This window comes from Schistocerca serialis, chromosome 8, assembly GCF_023864345.2.
Source record: "Schistocerca serialis cubense isolate TAMUIC-IGC-003099 chromosome 8, iqSchSeri2.2, whole genome shotgun sequence".
NCBI lineage: Eukaryota > Metazoa > Arthropoda > Insecta > Orthoptera > Acrididae > Schistocerca > Schistocerca serialis.
Window position 1 is genome coordinate 296,360,977 of NC_064645.1, and position 21,169 is coordinate 296,382,145.

Genomic DNA, 21,169 nt, shown 5'->3' on the forward strand with positions numbered 1-21,169 from the left:
GACATGAGGAGCTTCAAAATCAGTTGTCTTTCCTAGCCAGATGAAAAAAATTCAGCGTATTTATAACAAAGAGTCATTAACATGCCGCAAGGCCCTTCAGATTGCTTGCTGTGATTTTTTCATATACCTTAAATCAAAAGCATGGGAAAATTCTAGCCAAAAACCATTTTCCACTTTGGGGTGAGCTGCTACCAGAATTATAAAATTTATTGGAATAAGTGACTTGGTTGTAAGTAATTACTTGAAAATTTCCTAGTAAGGGCCCAAAGATTTGTCTCAGCTACCTGGAAGAAGCATGACCCTAAACTTAAGTAGACTAGTTTAGCAATAACACAAATAGATTGGTTTAGCAGTGATACAGAAGCATTGGTGTGCAAAAATAACCTCATAGGTTGTTTGTCAGTGAATGCATCAAAGCACATTTTCTGGTTTGTGTTGTGGGAGTCCGACAGTTCTGTGGCATACTCACTCACTTGGTTTGTTCCCAGAGGTTGGGATGTGCTCTCATTGGAACTGTTGTAACATACCTCATACAAGTGCCCTTTGCATGTCAATGGGGACACGCAGTGTGTGCAGGGCAAAGGAAATTATGTTTACATCCAAGCAAAGACACTGCTCCTGAAGCGAACAGTCGTCCTTGATGTGGTTGTTTACTAGGTCGTGCTGGTGGAGGCCTCACCAAAGGTGGCATAACATCCCGCGTAACCAGTGCCATAATTGACTGCCGTGATGTTTTCTTCCACCAGAAACAAACCATGGGTTGTGTAAAACAAGCCCTGGGTTGCATGGGCAATTTTGTGAGCTTGAGCTCTTCGCATAATTTCCATCAAAGATGGATCTTGTGGTTTCTCACTTCTGAGTCAAGGATAAGCTCTACTTTAATGTCACCGATTACAGAGCCTGTGTAGTCCTGCTCACACAAAAGTTTAAAACAGCAACTCTGTAGGTCAGCAGCCCAGTCTGCATATGATTGATTGGGACCCTTTTTCTGCTAAAATTCTAATCTGGTTGCAGTAATATGTTTCACTCTGCAGCTGAGTGTCCACTGATATGAACTTTCAGGCAGATTAAAACTGTGTCCAACAAAAACTCACACTCAAACTTTTGCTTTTCATGGTCAAGTACTCTGCCAACTGAGCTACTCAAGTATGACTCATGACCCCTTCTCGCAGATTTACTGCCACCAGTACCTTGTCTCCTACCTTTCAAACTTACAGAAGCTCTGCAAATCTTGCAGAGCTGCCATTCCTGGAAGAAAAGATGCTATGGATACGTGGCTTAGCCACAGCCTGGGGGGATGTTTCCAGAATGAAATTTCCACTTTGCAGCAGAGTGTGCACTGATATGAAACTTCCTGGCAGATTAAAACTGTGTACCAGACCAAGACTGAAACCGGGGACCTTTGCCTCTCATGAGCTACCCAAGCAGGACTCATGACCTGTTCTCCTCACAGGGCAACTTGTGTAATGTTTGGAAGGTAGGAGATGAGGTAAGTAAAGCTGTGAGAACAGGTCGTGAGTCGTGCTTGTGTAGCTGAGTTAGGAGAGCACTTACTTGTGAAATGCAAAGGTCTCAAGTTTGAGTCTCAGTCCAATTCACAGTTTCAATCTGTCAGGAAGTTTCATGTCTGCGTACACTCCACTACACAGTGAAAATTTCACTATGGAAACATCCCCTATACTACAGCTAAGCCATGTCTCCATAATATCCTTTCTTTCAGGAGTGCTAGTCGTGCAAGTTTCGTTGGAGGACTTCTGAGAAGTATGGAAGGTAGGAGAAAAGGTACTGGCAGAAATAACATGTGAGGACAGATCACGTGTTGTTCTTGGGTAGCTCAGTTGGTAGATAACTTGCCCATACAAAGCAGAAGTCACAAGGTTGAGACTTGGTGTGGCACACAGTTTTAATCTTCCAGGATGTTTCATATCAGCATGCAGTCCATTCTGGAAACATGCTCCAGACCATGACTAAGCCATATCTCAACAATACCTTCTCTTCCAGGAGTGCTAGTTCCACAAGTTTCGCAGAACTTCTGTGTTGTTGCAAAGGTAGGAGATTGTGATAACGTTTGCTGTCTTTTATTTCTTCATTTGTTGTCCTTATTGTTGATGTATTGCATTGTGATACTGGCTGAAAAATGGGTATGGAAGTGCAGTACTGTCTACTGTAAATGATGTAGCCGAATGGTGCACATTTGCGTTTCACAGTTGTTTACTTTCACTTTTCACAACCCCCCATATACACATGTAATATGGCCAGTGCACTATTGTTTAACTTTCAATAAGCATCATTGATACTGCTACAATAATTTACTATTGATTATCTACGAGCAGTAATAACCTAACCCCAAAGTTCACAGTTCTTGAAGAATAGAAAGGTACGTATGGAGGAGACACTTTCATTGTTTTAACACATGGCCCAATTGTGTAACACTTGTCTCACAGTTAAGTTGATGCATTGTTGTCATTCTAACCAACACAGGTTCCTTGTCTGAAACTCGGCCTTGGACTGACTGTCTCGGGTCCAAAAATTGGGCCCTTATATATCATCACAATAATGGGTTCTGAAACTACACATTGTTTGAAGTTTAATGTACAGAAATTACAATTACAACTTAACTCATTAAATTAACAGAATACATCAAAAAATTCCATCTTTTTAACAGTTTCTTCTACTACAAGAGTTAGGCCGAATTATTTGTTTAAATCATGAAATTAACATATACAATTACACAAGCAATGCTTTTGACAAAATATTTAATTACTTTGGAATTAATTAATGGCTGGCTTTCCTAAAAAGTTTTCGAGTGGAGCCAAATAGATACTTTAAGATTACTATTAGTTGTTCCTCTGAATGTTTATAATTAGTACAGAATTTATATTTGTTTATTTATCAACAATAGAATTTAAGTTATAAAACAATTACTGATTTTTACCATATAACAGTAATATTAACTATGAATAGCCAAAATAAATTAGAAAATCAATTACATACAGGGGTGATTCTAGAAGGTCAAGAAGCGGTGGGATAATTGGGGGGGGGGGGGGGGGGGGGCACAAAGAGGTTTGTGGGAATGGAATATTGCTTAACAAAAGGAGAGTTGGGGTCCTCCACTGACAAACTGGTAAAATTTGGTTTTACTTAAAATAGTTTCTGGTAACTGTTTTGGAGTTGAGAGTAAAAAGTGTGTATTAATACACTACTGGCCATTAAAATTGCTACACCACGAAGATGATGTGCTACAGAAGCGAAGTTTAACTGACAGGAAGAAGATGCTTTGACATGTAAATGATTAGCTTTTCAGAGCATTCACACAAGGTTGGCTTTGGTGGCGACACCTACAACTTGCTGACATGAGAAAAGTTTCCAACCGATTTCTCATACACAAACAGCAATTGACCGGCTTTGCCTGGTGAAACGTTGTTGCGATGCCTCATGTAAGGAGGAGAAATGCATACCATCACGTTTCTGACTTTGATCAAGGTTACAGAAAAAAGTTACATACTGGTGAGTCAGGAGACCTGGGAGGCCTAGGAACATTGCCAAAATGTGAGATAATTCAGCCAGGAAACATGCGTCTAAGAACTGTCATTAAAGTGTTTGTGGTGTGAAATGTTGCCCCATCCTGCTGGAACCAAACACATTTTAAAGGGATTTATCGTCTTCTTAGTTCTGGTTTCAAGAGTGTTTCAAGCATACGAATGTAATGAACCAAATTAACAGTAACTGTAGCCCCGTTCTCTTAAATAAAAAAAAAAAAGGTCCAATAATGCCAACAGCCAAGAGCACACCAGACTGTTACTTTTTCTGAGTGTAGAGGACGCTGGTAGATAAGGTGTGGATGCTCTGGAGCCCAGTAACATAGGTTTTGCTTATTCACGGTCCCGTTTAAATGAAAATGAGCTTCATCGCTCATCAATAAAATTTCATTCTCATTCGATCCCAAAATCACTTGCATTCTGTAAGGGAAGTCTCTCATACAGCAAAATCAGTTTCCTTAAGTTGTTGGACAATGAGCATTTTGTAGAGATGTAATTTTAATTCTTTATGCAAAATTTGTCTTACTGATTCATGATTGATTCGTAACTCACTAGCAGGACGTCTAGCTGACCGTCCTGGGCTTCTGACTGCCGCTTGCCTTACCCTTTCAACATTTTCTGGTGTCGTTACTCTGTGTCTTGGGCCAGGATGCTTCTTATCCAGTATGTTTCCAGTTGATCTGAAGTTTTCCACCCATCTGAGGATTGTGTTACGGCTCAGAACAGTTCCATGTTGACCGACATTAAACCACGCACGAAATAATCGCTGCGTAGCAATAATAGAATCACCATTTTTCACAAAACTGTCATAGACAAACACTCTATGTTGCAAGTCCCACTGCTCCATAGTGACTGAGTAAATGAAATGGCATCTTGTGTGGATCAGAACTGTAACCACCACGACCACCTCCCACCACCGTGCCCTCAGTAGTATGCAGTTCAAAACCATCCGTGTCCCGTGTGTCACCCTGTACATACAAACCTTGCTTATTCTTTCCACATAAATTACTCCAGGCAACTATGTTTAAAGTTGTAAATTCTTAATGTTAAACAAGGCTGTACCATGGCACAGATAGATAGTTATCTCCAGATACTGATTGCAGTGAACACACACACTTCTATTATACCACAATCAGTATTAAGATCTCGTATTTAAGATGGTTTTTACTGCACATTGCCACTGTTGCTACACCCTGAGCTGATTACTTCAGATGTTAATTATCCTCCACATATGTTGACACCTTTCATTTTCTGTTTACCTTATCTCTTTCTTTGAAATAAATTATTTAATCATGGTACCAATTTACTTTCATCCATCCTCTTATGACTCCATTACTTACAACTAACACAACATAATATATATAGATACACACATAGAAACCCTGGAAAAAACTTTTCTAAAATATCCTTATATTAAAGTATCCTTCCGTACAAAATCACATAAAAGTCAAAGATAAAATGTGTGTGATTCACTTATAAACTACATATACGATAGGAGAAGAGTTTGACTGCCTCAGGAAACATGAAAAATGAGACAGACACTTGGGGTAAGCATTAGTCCCACATAATGAATCCAACTCAGAATGTTGAACCCCCTAGTTGCACAAGAAATTATTCCCAAATAATACATCAATGCTGAGATTTAGGATCACCAACAAATTGCACTCCAACAGCTCTCCTGCCAATTCCATAGTTAATATTAACTCATGTTCCACACTCTTTGATAGTTTAACAGTAGCACCAATAATTTTTATTCCAGAAACATGCATCACTACTGTACCCTCTGTCTTCTTAATAATTCAAAAATGCCTGTGAAATGCCATTAAAATCACTACCACTGTCCAGTAAACAATTAACATGTATAGTTTGCACACTTGCTGTTATTACAGGGTGACACACTTCCTTTTTAGTTACCATATTGCCATCATTATCAATAATAAATTAAAATACCCCATCACTACTGTATTTGTCATTGCTATTATCATTACAACTACTATCAGAATCAGACCTACTGTCACTTTCTCTATGCTTTAGATTTTGTACTACTTCCACCTTAATCTCTATTTCAGACAATTTGGAATCTACATTTTTATTTACTTTTACCAGCTTTTCCTCTACCACTACTGCTTACTTGGTTTCTACCTCTGCTGCTAAATCATTTTTAATATGATCATTTTGGTTCTCAAGTTTAACCCTGTTTTCAGCACATTGTTGCTCGGAAACCTCCACCTTCTTACTATTGTCATCACAAAGATTCTTTCTCTCTTCCACACATTTACAACTCAATGTTAATTTCTCATTAGTATTGTCACAATCTTTAATTACCGCAACAAACTTCTTATTTAATTCTGAAAGATTAGAGCTGATTACCGGAATATCCTTTTTAATTTCTTTCTTCAGCTCATTCTTTAAGTTAACCTTGTCAGTTCTAATGCTATCAGTTTTCTTTTCCACCCTACACATACTACTCATAATTTGCCTTAGCATCGCTTCCACTTTTCCATCTGCCATAAACTTTTGCCCTTGCTGATTTTTGCTACTAGGTTCCTCCTCCTTAACCTTAACTATGTCATGCATTTCAGTACCATTCTTGTCCACTTCATTCACCTCAACATACACTGTCATGTTTGTTAAAGCCACTCATTATATATCACTTATTATAAAACAGCTTTTGCTATGAAATTATCTTATTCTTATTCACTCATCTGCTTCTGAGGCTGTGGTTCTCATCTGGATCCATTGTCTACATGCCTGCTACAAGTTGTAAATCTCTCGGCAAGACATCTTGTTTATCTCCGGTCAGCTGTGTCCAACTACCTGCTGATTGGCTGCTCCTGTACCTAGTGGCTGCTTCCATAGAACCAACTTGGTGATTGGTTGCTGTTATACTGTGGCCATGGAACCCATGTGCTGAGTGGCTGTGGCACCACTACACTGTAAACTGCTGTTGAGTTCATTGTTCAAAATTCGTGAGTCCTAATTTATTGTGCCCACATACAAAAGTCCTCACATCAGGGCAACAAATGTGACAATGTTTGCCCTCTTTTATTTCTTCATTTGTTGTCCTCAGTGTCAAGGTACTGTGTTGTGATACTAGCTGAAAAATGAGGTGTGGAAGTGCAGTACTGTCTACTGTAAATGATGTAGCTGATAGGTGCACATTTGCATTTCACAGTTGTTTACTTTCACTTTTCACAACCCCCCATATACACATTGAATATGGCCAGTGCACTATTGTTTAACTTTATACAAGCCTCAATAATACACTCCTGGAAATTGAAATAAGAACACCGTGAATTCATTGTCCCAGGAGGGGGAAACTTTATTGACACATTCCTGGGGTCAGATACATCACATGATCACACTGACAGAACCACAGGTACATAGACACAGGCAACAGAGCATGCACAATGTCGGCACTAGTACAGTGTATATCCACCTTTCGCAGCAATGCAGGCTGCTATTCTCCCATGGAGACGATCGTAGAGATGCTGGATGTAGTCCTGGGGAACGGCTAGCCATGCCATTTCCACCTGGCGCCTCAGTTGGACCAGCGTTCGTGCTGGACGTGCAGACCGCGTGAGACGACACTTCATCCAGTCCCAAACATGCTCAATGGGGGACAGATCCGGAGATCTTGCTGGCCAGGGTAGTTGACTTACACCTTCTAGAGCACGTTGGGTGGCACGGGATACATGCGGACGTGCATTGTCCTGTTGGAACAGCAAGTTCCCTTGCCGGTCTAGGAATGGTAGAACGATGGGTTCGATGACGGTTTGGATGTACCGTGCACTATTCAGTGTCCCCTCGACGACCACCAGTGGTGTACGGCCAGTGTAGGAGATCGCTCCCCACACCATGATGCCGGGTGTTGGCCCTGTGTGCCTCGGTCGTATGCAGTCCTGATTGTGGCGCTCACTTGCATGGCGCCAAACACGCATACGACCATCATTGGCACCAAGGCAGAAGCGACTCTCATCGCTGAAGACGACACGTCTCCATTCGTCCCTCCATTCACGCCTGTCGCGACACCACTGGAGGCGGGCTGCAGGATGTTGGGGCGTGAGCGGAAGACGGCCTAACGGTGTGCGGGACCGTAGCCCAGCTTCATGGAGACGGTTGCGAATGGTCCTCGCCGATACTCCAGGAGCAACAGTGTCCCTAATTTGCTGGGAAGTGGCGGTGCGGTCCCTTACGGCACTGCGTAGGATCCTATGGTCTTGGCGTGCATCCGTGCGTCGCTGCGGTCCGGTCCCAGGTCGACGGGCACGTGCACCTTCCGCCGACCACTGGCGACAACATCGATGTACTGTGGAGACCTCACGCCCCACATGTTGAGCAATTCGGCGGTACGTCCACCCGGCCTCCCGCAAGCCCACTATACGCCCTCGCTCAAAGTCCGTCAACTGCACATACGGTTCACGTCCACGCTGTCGCGGCATGCTACCAGTGTTAAAGACTGCGATGGAGCTCCGTATGCCACGGCAAACTGGCTGACACTGACGGCGGCGGTGCACAAATGCTGCGCAGCTAGCGCCATTCGACGGCCAACACCGCGGTTCCTGGTGTGTCCGCTGTCCCGTGCGTGTGATCATTGCTTGTACAGCTCTCTCGCAGTGTCCGGAGCAAGTATGGTGGGTCTGACACACCGGTGTCAATGTGTTCTTTTTTCCATTTCCAGGAGTGTAGTTTTCAGGTGAACATCCACATACTGTTACAATATGAGTATCTATGAGCAGTAAAAACCTAACCACAAAGTTCACGGTTCTTAAAGAATAGAAAGGTACGTATGGAGCAGACACTGTCATTGTTGTAACACATGGCCTAATTGTGTAACACTTATCTCACAGTTAAGTTGATGCATTGTTGTCATTCTAACCAACACAGGTTCCTCGTCTGAAACTCGGCCATGGACTGACTGTCTCGGATCCAAAAATTGGGCCCTTGTACATGATCACAATAACTGGTACTGAAATACACATTGTTTGAAATGTAATTTACAAAAATTACAATTAAAACTTGGCTCATTAAATTAACAGAATACATCAACAAATTCCATCTTTTTAACAGTTTCTTTTACTACAAGAGTTAGGCCAAATTATTTGTTTAAATCATGAAATTAACATATATAGTTACACAAACAATACTTTTGACAAAACTGTTAATGACTTTGCAATTAATTATGGGCTTGCTTTGTTAAAGTGTTTTTGAATAGAGCCAAACAGATACTTTAAGATTAATATTAGTTGTTCCCCCAAATATTTATAATTGGTACAGAGTTTATGTTCATTTATACATCAGCAATAGAATTTAAGTGTGAAACAATTACTGATTTCACCCTATAACAATAGTATTAACTATGAATAGTTGAAATAAATTAGAAAATCAATTACATATATAAAACTAAGCACAAAATTAGATCTGGTGTTATAGTCCTTAAAACTGAGGGTCAACCTTTCTCTTTTATGAAAATGCAGATCATACTGACATATGTTAATGATAATAAATTCAAAAATGAAAAACCAGGCTGATGTTATCTCTGTTTGTGAAAACAGTGAAAAAGTTAAAAAGATATATGACAAGGTCAATAAGAGAAGCATATCTCCTAATCAAAAAGGAGTACCCGAATTTAAAATTCTACTCTTTATGACCAAAATGGATAAAATGTCAGCCAGTGAAGGAAGTATGCACATGTATTTACTGCACTAATTTGAAACTTGTTTGTATCACCATAAGCAGTGTCACAGGAAAGAAGTACACAGAGATGGACCTGATGCTTTTGTGTATGGGTCAAGAACTGCAAGATAAATGTTGGTTGCAGGAGAGTGCAATGTGTCCTGGTGTTGAAGTGATGTCTGTTGAAGCATACTGACAATTACATAAGCTATGTATTGTGGGAGTAGAAGAGTTGGTGAAGAAGATAGTAGACCCAGAGAAGTTTGTTACAGATGTTAGGCATTGTGTCATGAAAGGAATAGCTCACCATCATATCTGGAGGATACAGAGACAGGCCTTAGCAGAAGTAAAATCAGCCACATCAGAGAATACTGACCACATTAGTTCTTCATGTGCACTTTGCGAGAACTGGTATCTTGCTTTGCAGAACAAAATTTAAAGTTACCACTGGCACACATCACAGGTATCAGTACTCACTTGAGTGGCTCACTTTCTTGGAACATCACAGTTTTGCTATTGTCAGTGATAAACATTTGTATGTGACTGATGGTGCAGCATCTCATTTTAAAAACCTCTTTCAGCTTTATGAGCTTAGTAAGCACTGTAGTACAGGATTTAGAAAAGAAATGGATAGTTTCAGCAACAAGTCATGGAAAAAGTGTGTGTGATGGGGCAGGAAGCCTCGGTAAACATCTTGCAACAAGATGTAATCTGCAGCACGATGCTGTTGATACTATAAGAGATTCTACTGGATTTGTACACACCATATCAACATTAGTAAAAAATGGGAAACTCTTAATTCTAAATGAAAGTACATTAAGGGAATTCTGTTTAAAAAAGAGATAAGTGTGTCTGCTACGAAGCCTGTGGTAAGAATTCAATCACCTCACTTCTGGGTTGCATCCCAAAGTGGCACATACTTCGCAAGAATTGTTGTCCATGAAATGCAGCCTGTTACTGTGTGTGGAATACAGAGACCACAGTATACATTAAAAGACTTTGTAGTGATCACTTCATTTCTTGTGCGTATGACAAGCAGTGGTGGTTGGGACAGAAAACAAGTCTCTCTCATGAGCTGCAAGATATGACCATCTTCTTTATGATGCCTCGTGGTCCTGCTAATGCTTTCAAATGGCCATCATCAAGATATCAGTGAGCAGTTCCCATTTCCGAAGTACTGCTCTTGTTGGATCATCTTTGTCCAAGCACAGATTCAGCTAGCCTATACAAGTTCAGTGGCAAGCAGATGAAAAACAAATGAACTCTTTTCAAAAGTTTAATTGTTACATTGTAGACAATTTTAGTTCATGGAAGGTCGTGAAGAAGTAGAATCATGATGGAAGACAATAATAATATTTGAATTATATCATAAAAAGAAAAGTGGGTATAAATATTCTGTATTTCATTTTTGTTGTAAAATGTTTTTGAACAAAATTATGAATTGCTTTCCCACTTACTTATAATATTGTTAATTAATTATCTTAATTCAGAAATACCAGTGTTGCATGAAATTTACTTAAAACCAGTGATCAGTTTAAATATTTAAGTGTCCATGATTTTTGGAGCTTGAGTGTAGAGCTAGGCCTACTTACAAAATTTCTCACATTTTGTATAGACAAGTGTTGTCCCCTGTGATTGTACATTCTCTTAAGTACAGTGACAACTGAACATACCATGAAATTTTTATAACATTTAGGATGGGGATTTTGGAGAAAATAATGTCTAAATAAGCAAAAAATTTCAGATTCTTTCATTTTCATGTACAAATATTTTGACAGTTTAAAAATTTCATGCATTAATGTCATAGCTGACAGTTAGCAGTCCTTCCACTTTATCATGTCACAAGACAGTTAACATACTGTGGCTACTCATATTTTCAAAACATAATTCTGAAATTCACAAAAAGCGTTGAGATATGTAAATCGATATAGACAGGTGTTTTTTTTTTATTTTTTTTATTTTTTTTTAAGTTGTTATGTATGAACGGATTAATTAATAAAGCATTATTTCAGGAAGTTTTCAAGGTTTTTTTTTCCTTTTTTTTTTTTAGTTGTTATGCATGAACGGATTAATTAATAAAGCATTATTTCAGAAAGTTTTCACATTTATATTAAAAAATGCTCAACAAAAGGTTATGGGCCCAGGCACAGGTGTTGAAATAAAATTTTTTTAATGTTAAAATGGAAGCCATGCATGGAAATCCAGAGCCAGTTCAGAAGTGTGTGTCGATCATTCATATTTTGCCAGTTGCTCATTCTTGCATTCAGACTGCTGATATTTTTTCTCTCACTCAAAGCTAAAAAAAATGAGTGGTACAACCTGAAAGGACTTCCAATGGTTGAAAAGTTGATTGGTCACGAAAATTACCTGATGTGGACATTTGCCATGAAAGCATATTTGGTCCATGACAAACTGTGAGACAAACGACACTTTCCCAGATTATACTTTTCGTCAACAAGATAAATTATTCCTATACAAGAGACACGAAGATGGCAGCAGAAGCCTGGATGGCCTTGGGATAGGCATTTGAAGACTCAGGACTCGCACGTAAAGTTGGTTTGCTTAGATCATTAATCATTAACAAATTAGATAACTGCAAGTCGGTAGATGACTACTGCAATTGTATTTTATTGACTGCATTAAAGTTGAACAAAATGAAGTTTCCAGTGAGTGAAAAGTGGATAGGAACTTCGCTCCTGGCTGGATTATGTGATCATTATCAACCTATGATCATGACAATTGAAAACAGTGGCACACGTATCACGGGAGATTCTATTAAAGTCAAACCTGAAGACACAAATGGAAATGTAGGATCTGCTCTACATACAAATAAGGAGAGGCCTATAAACGTATTATTAAATGTTACAAGTGCAATAAACCAAACAATACTGATAAGTATTGTACTAGCAAGAATGAAAAAGGAGGGAGCTCATCAAAAAATATCCATGATGGATATGCATTTAAGAAACAGACACAACAAAAGAAAGCTTTTCTTGCTGCTGATTGTAAGGAGTCTCATGGAAAGGATATGTGGTGTTTAGATTCCTGCACCTTGACTCACATTACTAATGATGGAAAGAAGCTTCATAATGTCAAGTCACTAATAATTCAGTAACCAGCATGGGAGGTGATGCTTAATAGCAGAAGTTACAGGATGTGTTGATCTGACCTTCTATACTGGTGATAAAACAGTAGAAGCATCTGACTTCGTTCATATCCCAAACTCAGCAGTAAATTTGCTCTCATTTAGTAAAATTGTAAGAAAAGTGCATAAAGTGACTTTTAACAAGGAAGGTGGATTCATCTACTATGAAGAAAGTGAACTAATTGCCACAGTATTGCCTAAGAATGGCATCTCTTCCTTGAACACAAGTGAAATGACACTGTGCTACTATACAAAAGACAGTGGATTCTTATTGCATCACAGGCTAGGACATATGAATTGCATACATATGCTGAAGTTGTTAAAAGTCTCAACAGGACTAAATAAAAATATTGTGGTTAAGGATCCCTGTGAGTTATGCATTGTGGGAAAACAGTCACATCTTCCATTCAAACTTAGCAAAAGGTATTCTAAACACATCTTAGGCTTAGTACATCCTGAGTCGTCTGGGCAAATGGAGACAGCATCTATTGGTGGAAATCATTACTTTCTCACGTTTATTGATGATTTTGCAAGATTCAAGTTTGTTAATTTTTGAAGAAACTTCAAAGCTACAGTGGAAAAGCAGACAGGCAGAAATATCAAGAAGTTGCAGTCTGACAATGGAAAGGAGTATTTTCAACTATGAAGTAAAAAGATATCTGGCTTCTGAGGGTATCATCTACCAGCTTACAGTTCATTACAGTCCTCATCAAAATGGTGTTGCCAAGAGAGCTAATAGAACATTGGTTGAAAAGACTCGTACTATGATGTTTGATACTAACCTACCAAAGAAGTATTGCACTGAAGCAGTGTCGACATCTGCATATGTATCAAACTGTTCACAGTCCACTACACTTGGAGATAAGATGCCATATGACCTTTGGCACAGGAGGAAGCCTTGTTTATCACATCTGAGAATTTTTGGCTGTAGTGCAATAGTTCACATTCCAAAACCCCATCACAAGAAGTGGGATAAGAAGTCACCGAAGTTGACATTTTTAGGTTACTGTCAGGCAACCAAAGGCTGTCAATTCATCAATAGGGAGACTGGCCAGATAATTGTCAGCAGGGATATAAAATTTCTGGAAGATGAAAGTTTTTCAAGTTCAAAGACAGAGGAACCTAAGACAACAAATGTTTTAGGATTGGAACAAGAAGCAATTCTTCAGGACATCAATACTTCACAGACTGAAGAAGTAGTTAAATTAGAAGACAGTGATAATGAACATTTTTATGGCTTTGACAGTGATTAAATAGAATCTGAAGCTCAAGACTGGGGTCATGAGAATCAAAACATATCTCGAAGGCCAAACAGAGAACCAAAACCCAAGAGGTGGGGTGATCGTGTTACTTACAATTTAAAAGAAGGACTTCCAAGTGAGGACATTGATGTCAAAGAAGCTTTGGAAGGGGCAAATAATGAAGAATGGAAAAAAAACAATGAAGAAAGAATTCTCATCTGTAGCTTGTAATAATACATTTGAAGAAGTACTGCCCAGAGGACACAAACCACCCAAGACTAAGTGGATATTAAAAATAAAGACTGGAACTAGCAGTATACCAGAAACATTTAAGGGATGCCTAGTGGTAAAATGATGCGCTCAGGTGCAAAGTGTTGATTATCGGGAAACATTTGCACCAGTGGTCAAGCATGCATCCATTTGATACCTCTTGTCTGTGGCAGCTCAAGAGAACCTGGAAATCGATGATGTTGACGTCACTACTGCTTATTATATGGAGACTGAAATGAAGAAGTTTCTGTCCTTCCACCAGAAAATTTTGCAACTCCTGGAAAAGTATGGAGTCTGAAGAAAGCTGTTTATGGACTCAAACAGGCTAGTAGGAATTAGAATCAAAAAGCTGATGAGGTGTTAAGAAAACTGAAACTGAACAGACCAAACAGTGATCGATGTGTCTATTTTCACAGAGATGGCGCCAAACGAGTCATCATAGCTTTAAATGTTGATGATATGTTATTGTTCTCAAATGGCAGAAGTGTTTTGGATCAATTCAAAAGATCTTTGAAGAGATTTCTTGAGATAAAAGACTTAGGGCAGATATGCCAATGTCTAGGCATGCTCCATTTTGTTATAATTACTTGGTGGTTAGAACGTGTTCTTGGGTGTGTAGTTGTTGTTATGCATGAACAGATTAATTAATAAAGCATTGTTTCAGAAAGCTTTCAAGTTTATATTAAAAAATGCGTAACAAAAAGTTACAAATTTTCATAGTTTATTTTTTTAAAAAATACTCAGAAGTTTGTATTTATTAATCATGTCGTATAGTATTGGGAACAAAGTATTTACTGAAAATAAATTCAGGTCTCTATCACTTTTGTTTTTTCATGACAATATTTCAATTTCCTCTTTCATTATGACATTTTCACAAATAATCTCATTTAGAGAGGTCTGTAGCATTTTAACAAATCACCAGAAAAGCAAAATATTATAGTTTTGAAGAGGTACCATGCGGAACTTCAACATATATTTTTTTCAGCAAAATTTGAAATAGTGATGTGACACATTCACTCTTGACCTGTATGATTTGAGGTGATATAGTGCTTGAGCTTTAACTCTGATTTGACACAATCTGAACACCGATTAGACTTTACACAAAATAAAATATAACAAAGACTGTTTATTCTATGATTTATTTACTTTTATGAATGTTTAGGCAGTAGTGTGGGTCTCATACAAACTCAACACAAAAAGCAACTAATTTTCAAGTAAAATCAAACAGTGGGAACTCCATGTAGTAATATCAACAATGTAGCAAAAGATAAATTGCTACTTATCATAAAGAAGACATGTTAAGTCCCAGACGGGCACAGTTTTGTAATTTTATGTACCCTGTAGGTCATACAATGTGAGCAGAGAAGCACATGATGATATAGGACAAGTCAAAAATGAAGATAAGATTATACTTTGTTAAAATTATTATGACAATGCTATTATAATGATACAAATGTTCATATAATACATATTAATGCTCAGAAACAGAAAAGCATGTAGGTGGATATCTTGTAAAAAATTCAGAGTTGCACAATATTTCTAAACAATTTCACATTATAAGGGAAAGAAACATATAAGCAAATAACATGGAAATTAAAAAGTACCATATACATTTACAAATTAATTACTAAAGTAAAGCAGTAAGTGACACACTTCTGTATTAAAGTGTTCAGCTTTACATACAACATACAGAACTTGGACGAACAACTAACATGGAAATTCAAAGAATATATTAAAAAAGCAATTAAAATGTAAATACAAAAGTACCATATACATTTAAAAATTCATTATGAAAGTAAGGTAGTAAAGATGACGCACTTTATATAAGGTGTTCAGGTTTACATGCAAACTACAGAACTTGGACAGAATAAAGAACATGGAAATTGATAAGTACACGTTAAAAATACATGGCAAAAAGGAAGACTGGCTTCTGTACTATGAAGTTTAGGTTTACATACAAATGCATAGAGCATGGACAGAAAAAGTAACAATTTAAACAGAGTTATATTGCATATACGAAGATGAGGAGGAGTTTTGTTCCAAGAAATGCAGTAATGGAGTAAATAAAATTTAATTTAGTGTTCTTCTCATTTCCTTCAGATTATTAATGGTCTTGGTCCCTGATGGGAGATTGTTACAAATTTTTATGCCCATATATTTAATGCTGCCAACATATAATTTAGTGATGTGTGCTACAGTTCTTAACTGAGATTTGTTTCTAGTGTTGTGTGTCTAGCAATTTAGATTTCTGTGTAGGGTTCCCAAACACTGAACTACAAAACAAACCAGTTCCATTATCTAAAGACATGGCATTGGCAGAATTTTTAGTGCTTTAAACAATGACTTGCAGCATTCACTTCTGTTTCTTGATGACATGATTCTGATCACTTGATTTTCTGATTTGAAAATTATATTGTATTCAGAACTATTTCCCCAGAAAATTAGGCAATAGCTCATAATGGAGTCATACAGAGCATGGCATATGAGCTTCCAGGTATTAATGTTGGCTGATTCTTTTATTGACCTGAGAAGGTAGCACACTTTGCTGAGCTGCTTTGCAACTATCTCTACATGTAGTTTCCAGCTTAGGGTGCTACTGACAGTTATTCCAAGGAATTTGGTGTCATGCACACTGACAATTTCATCTTCGCCAATATATATGTCTGCATCAAATTGAGTTCTGCCTTGTGTGAAAGTTCATGCTTAGAGTTCTCTGAGTGTTTATTAGTAGTCTGTTTGCCTCAGACCAAGATTTTATGTCACAGGTAGTTTCATTGACTGTTTCTTGAAGCACATCTCCTCTATTTGAAATTAAACTATTTATATCATCAGAATACAAAAAAGAATCAGCATTATGTCATTGATGAACAATGTGAAAAGGACTGGGCCAAGAACAGACCCCTATGGGACACCACAAGCTTTCTAATATTATGGAAACAGTATTCAACAAATTTTGAAAATGTGGATAATATTGCAATAGGCCTATGATTTTCCATGGCAGTGTTCTCTCCTTTCTTGTACAGTGGTATAATTTTAGAAATTTTTAAATGGCCAGGAAATGTTCCCTTCTCAAAAAAGGTGTTAATGATAGTAGATATTGACACACAGCTTTCAACCACAGCCTTCATCAGCAAAGAAAAACAGAGAAACACACATCATTCATACACACAAGTAAGCACATCTCATCCACATATGACTGCCAACTCTGGCATCTCAGGCCAGAATGTAGCATTCTGGTCTGAGCTGCTGGAGTTGGCACTCATGTGTGCTTGAGGAGTGTTTCTTTGTGTAAGTGTCTTTTAATTGTGCCTGTCTGCAGCTTAAAATGTCTTCTTTACTGGAAGTAGCAATCTATCATTTCCTATGTTGTTCTTAATTTTCAAGTAAACTTTCATTGTCTAGAGTTGACAGGAAGGTTCTTTATTGTAGATATGTAATCCATAGTTTTATCAGGAGTGAAGGAAAGAAATGTAAGTCCTTACAGATTCAGAAGAAAATCAGAATTCAACAGTTTTTTCGCTCCTTCTACAAACTATCTAATTATCCAGATTAAAAAACTGAAGAATCTTTTTAGCTGTGTAACATTTAGCAATGTTTATTGTAAACAGGCTTCTGTTGCTACAAACGTGGGCAGCTGTCATTCTGTGGTTAACAGCAATTTGATCATGCAGAATGTAGATAATAAACTAACAGTAGGAGGAAGGCATCTTATTTATTACGACTGGGAAAGTGACAGCTTTCCTGCTAGTTTTAATGTCTTGGATTTACCTTAAGAAAGAACAAATCATTTGTATCATTGATTAATAATGAATGTAATTTACAGTAGCTTCATTCTGCTAATGTATAACTTGACTCGTTCCATATCTCCTGAGCTTCTCTTTCACAATGGAATGTATGGAACATGATGGATGAATGAATCTTTTCTATAGTTTGTTACATAATCAAGTGAAATTATACAAACAAAAACAATGCTTATTAGCTTCGTTTATCCGTAATACATTTTCTGAAAGAAAAAAAGTGAGTTGATCTTTATACATACAACTGGTGAACACAACAATACTTCACAATTGCTAAATATGTATAGGAACTGGATATACATCATAGTCTTCGGTATCCCTGTGAATTGTGTCACTTTACAAATTTTGTTCCTTGCTATGACTCTGCCCACTTTATAGGTATGGAACTCGAAATTCTATTAAATTATATAAGATATGAATTACGAAGATCCCTTTTTTTTTTTTTTTTTTTTTTTTTTGCTTTTAAGATCTTTTTAATTTTATGCGCACAATAAAATTACAAAATTTCAGAATAATTTTTAAAAAATACTTGGCGGTAAGAGTATGAACTGGTTTTCTGTACTACCGCTTCACAAAAGGGCAACATACGACTTGACCATGGTAAAACCACTCTGATTGTAAATTAGTTCCAATGTATTTGAATGTCCAACCTTGGATGTTCTTTATTGTTACTTCAGATGTAACCTTGAGTCACTTAAACTGAAAGGGTAATCAGAGTATGAAAGAGATCTCTTCAGCTGCTGGATCTGTGAAAATAGTTGCTTCAGTGACATTATTTTTGCATAATTTTAATTTCATAAATACAATTTTTCTAATATTCAGGTACAGTACCTATAGACTTGTTGTTTAAAAAAATACGTAGCATGTGTCTGTCCAAATATTTATTAGAGTATTGTGCAAAACTCTGAAGTAAATTGATCAAGAGATATATGCTAATAATGTTTCAGCTTTATATGTTAGTACATATTAGAAACTCCAAACCATGAAAATCTCTTCTGATATGTTTCATGGATTTTCTTGTGCCTGTGGTATTATTCCATTCTGTTAACTTCATAGACTTGCTGTTTTATTTTCAGGGTTTTAGTGTGTGGTGATGAAACACAAAAGCCATTTCCACTACTTGTATGGAACCTAGCATCAAGGAAATTGCTTTATGATCTACGTATTCCACATCATGATTTCATCACAAGTTTAGCTGCAATAACACATGAAGGACATTATGTGTGCTGTGTAGCAAAGGTAAAAGTCACATGCGTCACATTTGCAAACATATATATATTTTGTATTTCTATTCAAGAAATAATGAATGATTTATACCCCAACTTTATTTTTAGGAAGTGGATGAACCATCTCCAAATTTCATTGTTGTGTATGATTTACAAAGTGGCACACTATTCAAGAAATGGAAGCCTGGTGTGGATACAGTTTCACTAGATATATCTTCTCGTGATGGCTGTGTGATCAGTGGATTGGAAGATGCTCGTATTTTGGTCTGGGACCTTGTCACAGGTTGTCCTATTTTTCTTTACAATTCCTATCAATATTGATTTTGAAACATCTAGTGCTGGAGTTGTACATGTGATGTACAGTGCAGGCAATGATTAATCATAACACATTTATTACAATACTAAAAATTCCTGGGTGGAACAATAAGTAAAATACAGGAAAGGAACATCACCTGTAGTGGACTGACATGTGAAACACGCAACAGAAGACTATTCACACTAGCTACTGAGCTAGCTTCTAGCAAAAAGACACACATTCATGCATACACAACCACAGGGGCACCCAAATGCAGTCTCCTGTGGACATGATGAGAAGTATTTGTTATTATATAAAATAAAATCAGTCTACGAGGCAGTAGTCATACTGTATTATCATTAATATGCCACCAATTTTTTGTAGTTGCAGAAACTGCAAGAATCTCATGTACATTTGGAACATACTTAAAAAGAAACTGACATCAGATCATTGACAAAGATTCTCTTACACAAACTCAGCAATCTCTGAGACATGACTGCAAACAAATTTGAAAGTAAATATGTAGCTTAAAAATTAGTATTTGGCTATGATGAAAGGCAGATAGGAAATAAGAAAAGTTAAATCAAAAGTGTGGTTAATAAAAGAAATATAACTTTGAGCTCCATAACATGAGGGGGGAAAAGACTGTTATGCCCAGGAGAGTCATAAATATGAAAGATTATTTTGATTTGTTGATAATATGCAGCTGTTCAATATTGATACCTTATCACAGCTAACCATAAAATAATCCTAAATTTTACAGGAGGGGACAGCTCTTTGTATCACAAATGAATGATAGTATATATTATGCGACTTGATACTGGGGAGTAGGACCCTCAGTAGCTACTTACCCCTTTTGTTCAGCATCTTGTAATTTAACTGTATCCTGTTGTTATAATAAAGTGGCAATTCAAGCACCTTTTCCACATCATGTACGATTTGTAATTGTAAATCATGATCTGAAGATGACTGGTTATTTGCCAACCTCAAAAAAGAGAATTTTAAAACTTTTCAGTATTGAAAATTAGCGTAAATAAGAATAAGAGCAATGATTAATGAACATAAATTAGTGGGCTTTTATAAATTAGTTTACAATTAGTTAAAAATCATATAACAATTCATTTTTCTCATACTGCATCCATGGAAGGAACCAGCCAGGCAGCACTTGCCAAATAATGATACGTTAACAACACCCTTCTTGAGATACATAAGACACTAATGGTTCCACATTCATAAATATATTGTAAATGAAAACTATATTTTTTATAGTATACAGGTTTTATATTTGGTATTATTTTTACTGTAGATCATTACACTTAATTTATAATAACATGTGAACATTTCATAATTTTCTATTGATTTTCAGGCAATTGTCGCTGGAATCTTTGTGGCCACACAGCTCCTGTGACATTCCTGCGACTTGATCCCCTTGGTGGGTCATTCTTATCAGCTGACAGTAGTTGTCGTGATCGTTCCTTGCGTCTCTGGAGTCTTAGTAAAGGTCAGTATACACATGTATTTCTCTCTCTCTCTCTCTCTCTCTCTCTCTCTCTCTCTCTCTGTGTGTGTGTGTGTGTGTGTGTGTGTGTGTGTGTGTGTGTGTGTGTTTATGAGACAGAGAGAGAGTTAGTAGGAAAAGAAGAAGTAAAAATAGTAGATGAACATGTATTGGGAGAGAGGCTCACAGTGTTCACAGTGGAGTACGTATGATAGAGACCTGACCAATGATCCCTCCATCTGATTTTGTCAAGAATCTTCATGTATTACAAGTGGTTAAATGCTGGAGAATTACGAAAGTACCATGGTGTGCTCCTCTGTAAATGTACTGGGTTGACAAGATGCACTCTTTCTAGTGAATTGCATATGATACAGACATGGCCAATGATTATTGCATCTGATTCTACCAAGAATCTTCATGAATTTCGGGTGTTTTAATGTTGGAGCAATATGGAAGTTTTATGGTATGTTCCTCTGTAAATG

The 21,169-nt window shown here is 37.4% G+C and overlaps 1 protein-coding gene across 1 annotated transcript in view; it reads left to right on the forward strand.

The window, feature by feature from the left end:
• The window catches only part of LOC126416144 (NACHT domain- and WD repeat-containing protein 1), a 613,147-nt gene that overhangs the window by 580,420 nt on the left and 11,558 nt on the right, over positions 1–21,169 (forward strand). Inside the window, exons 23-25 of the mRNA XM_050083692.1 lie at positions 18,745–18,907; positions 19,003–19,177; positions 20,556–20,690. Of these exons, the coding sequence (XP_049939649.1) occupies positions 18,745–18,907; positions 19,003–19,177; positions 20,556–20,690 (473 nt within the window). The remainder of the gene's footprint in view (positions 1–18,744; positions 18,908–19,002; positions 19,178–20,555; positions 20,691–21,169) is intronic.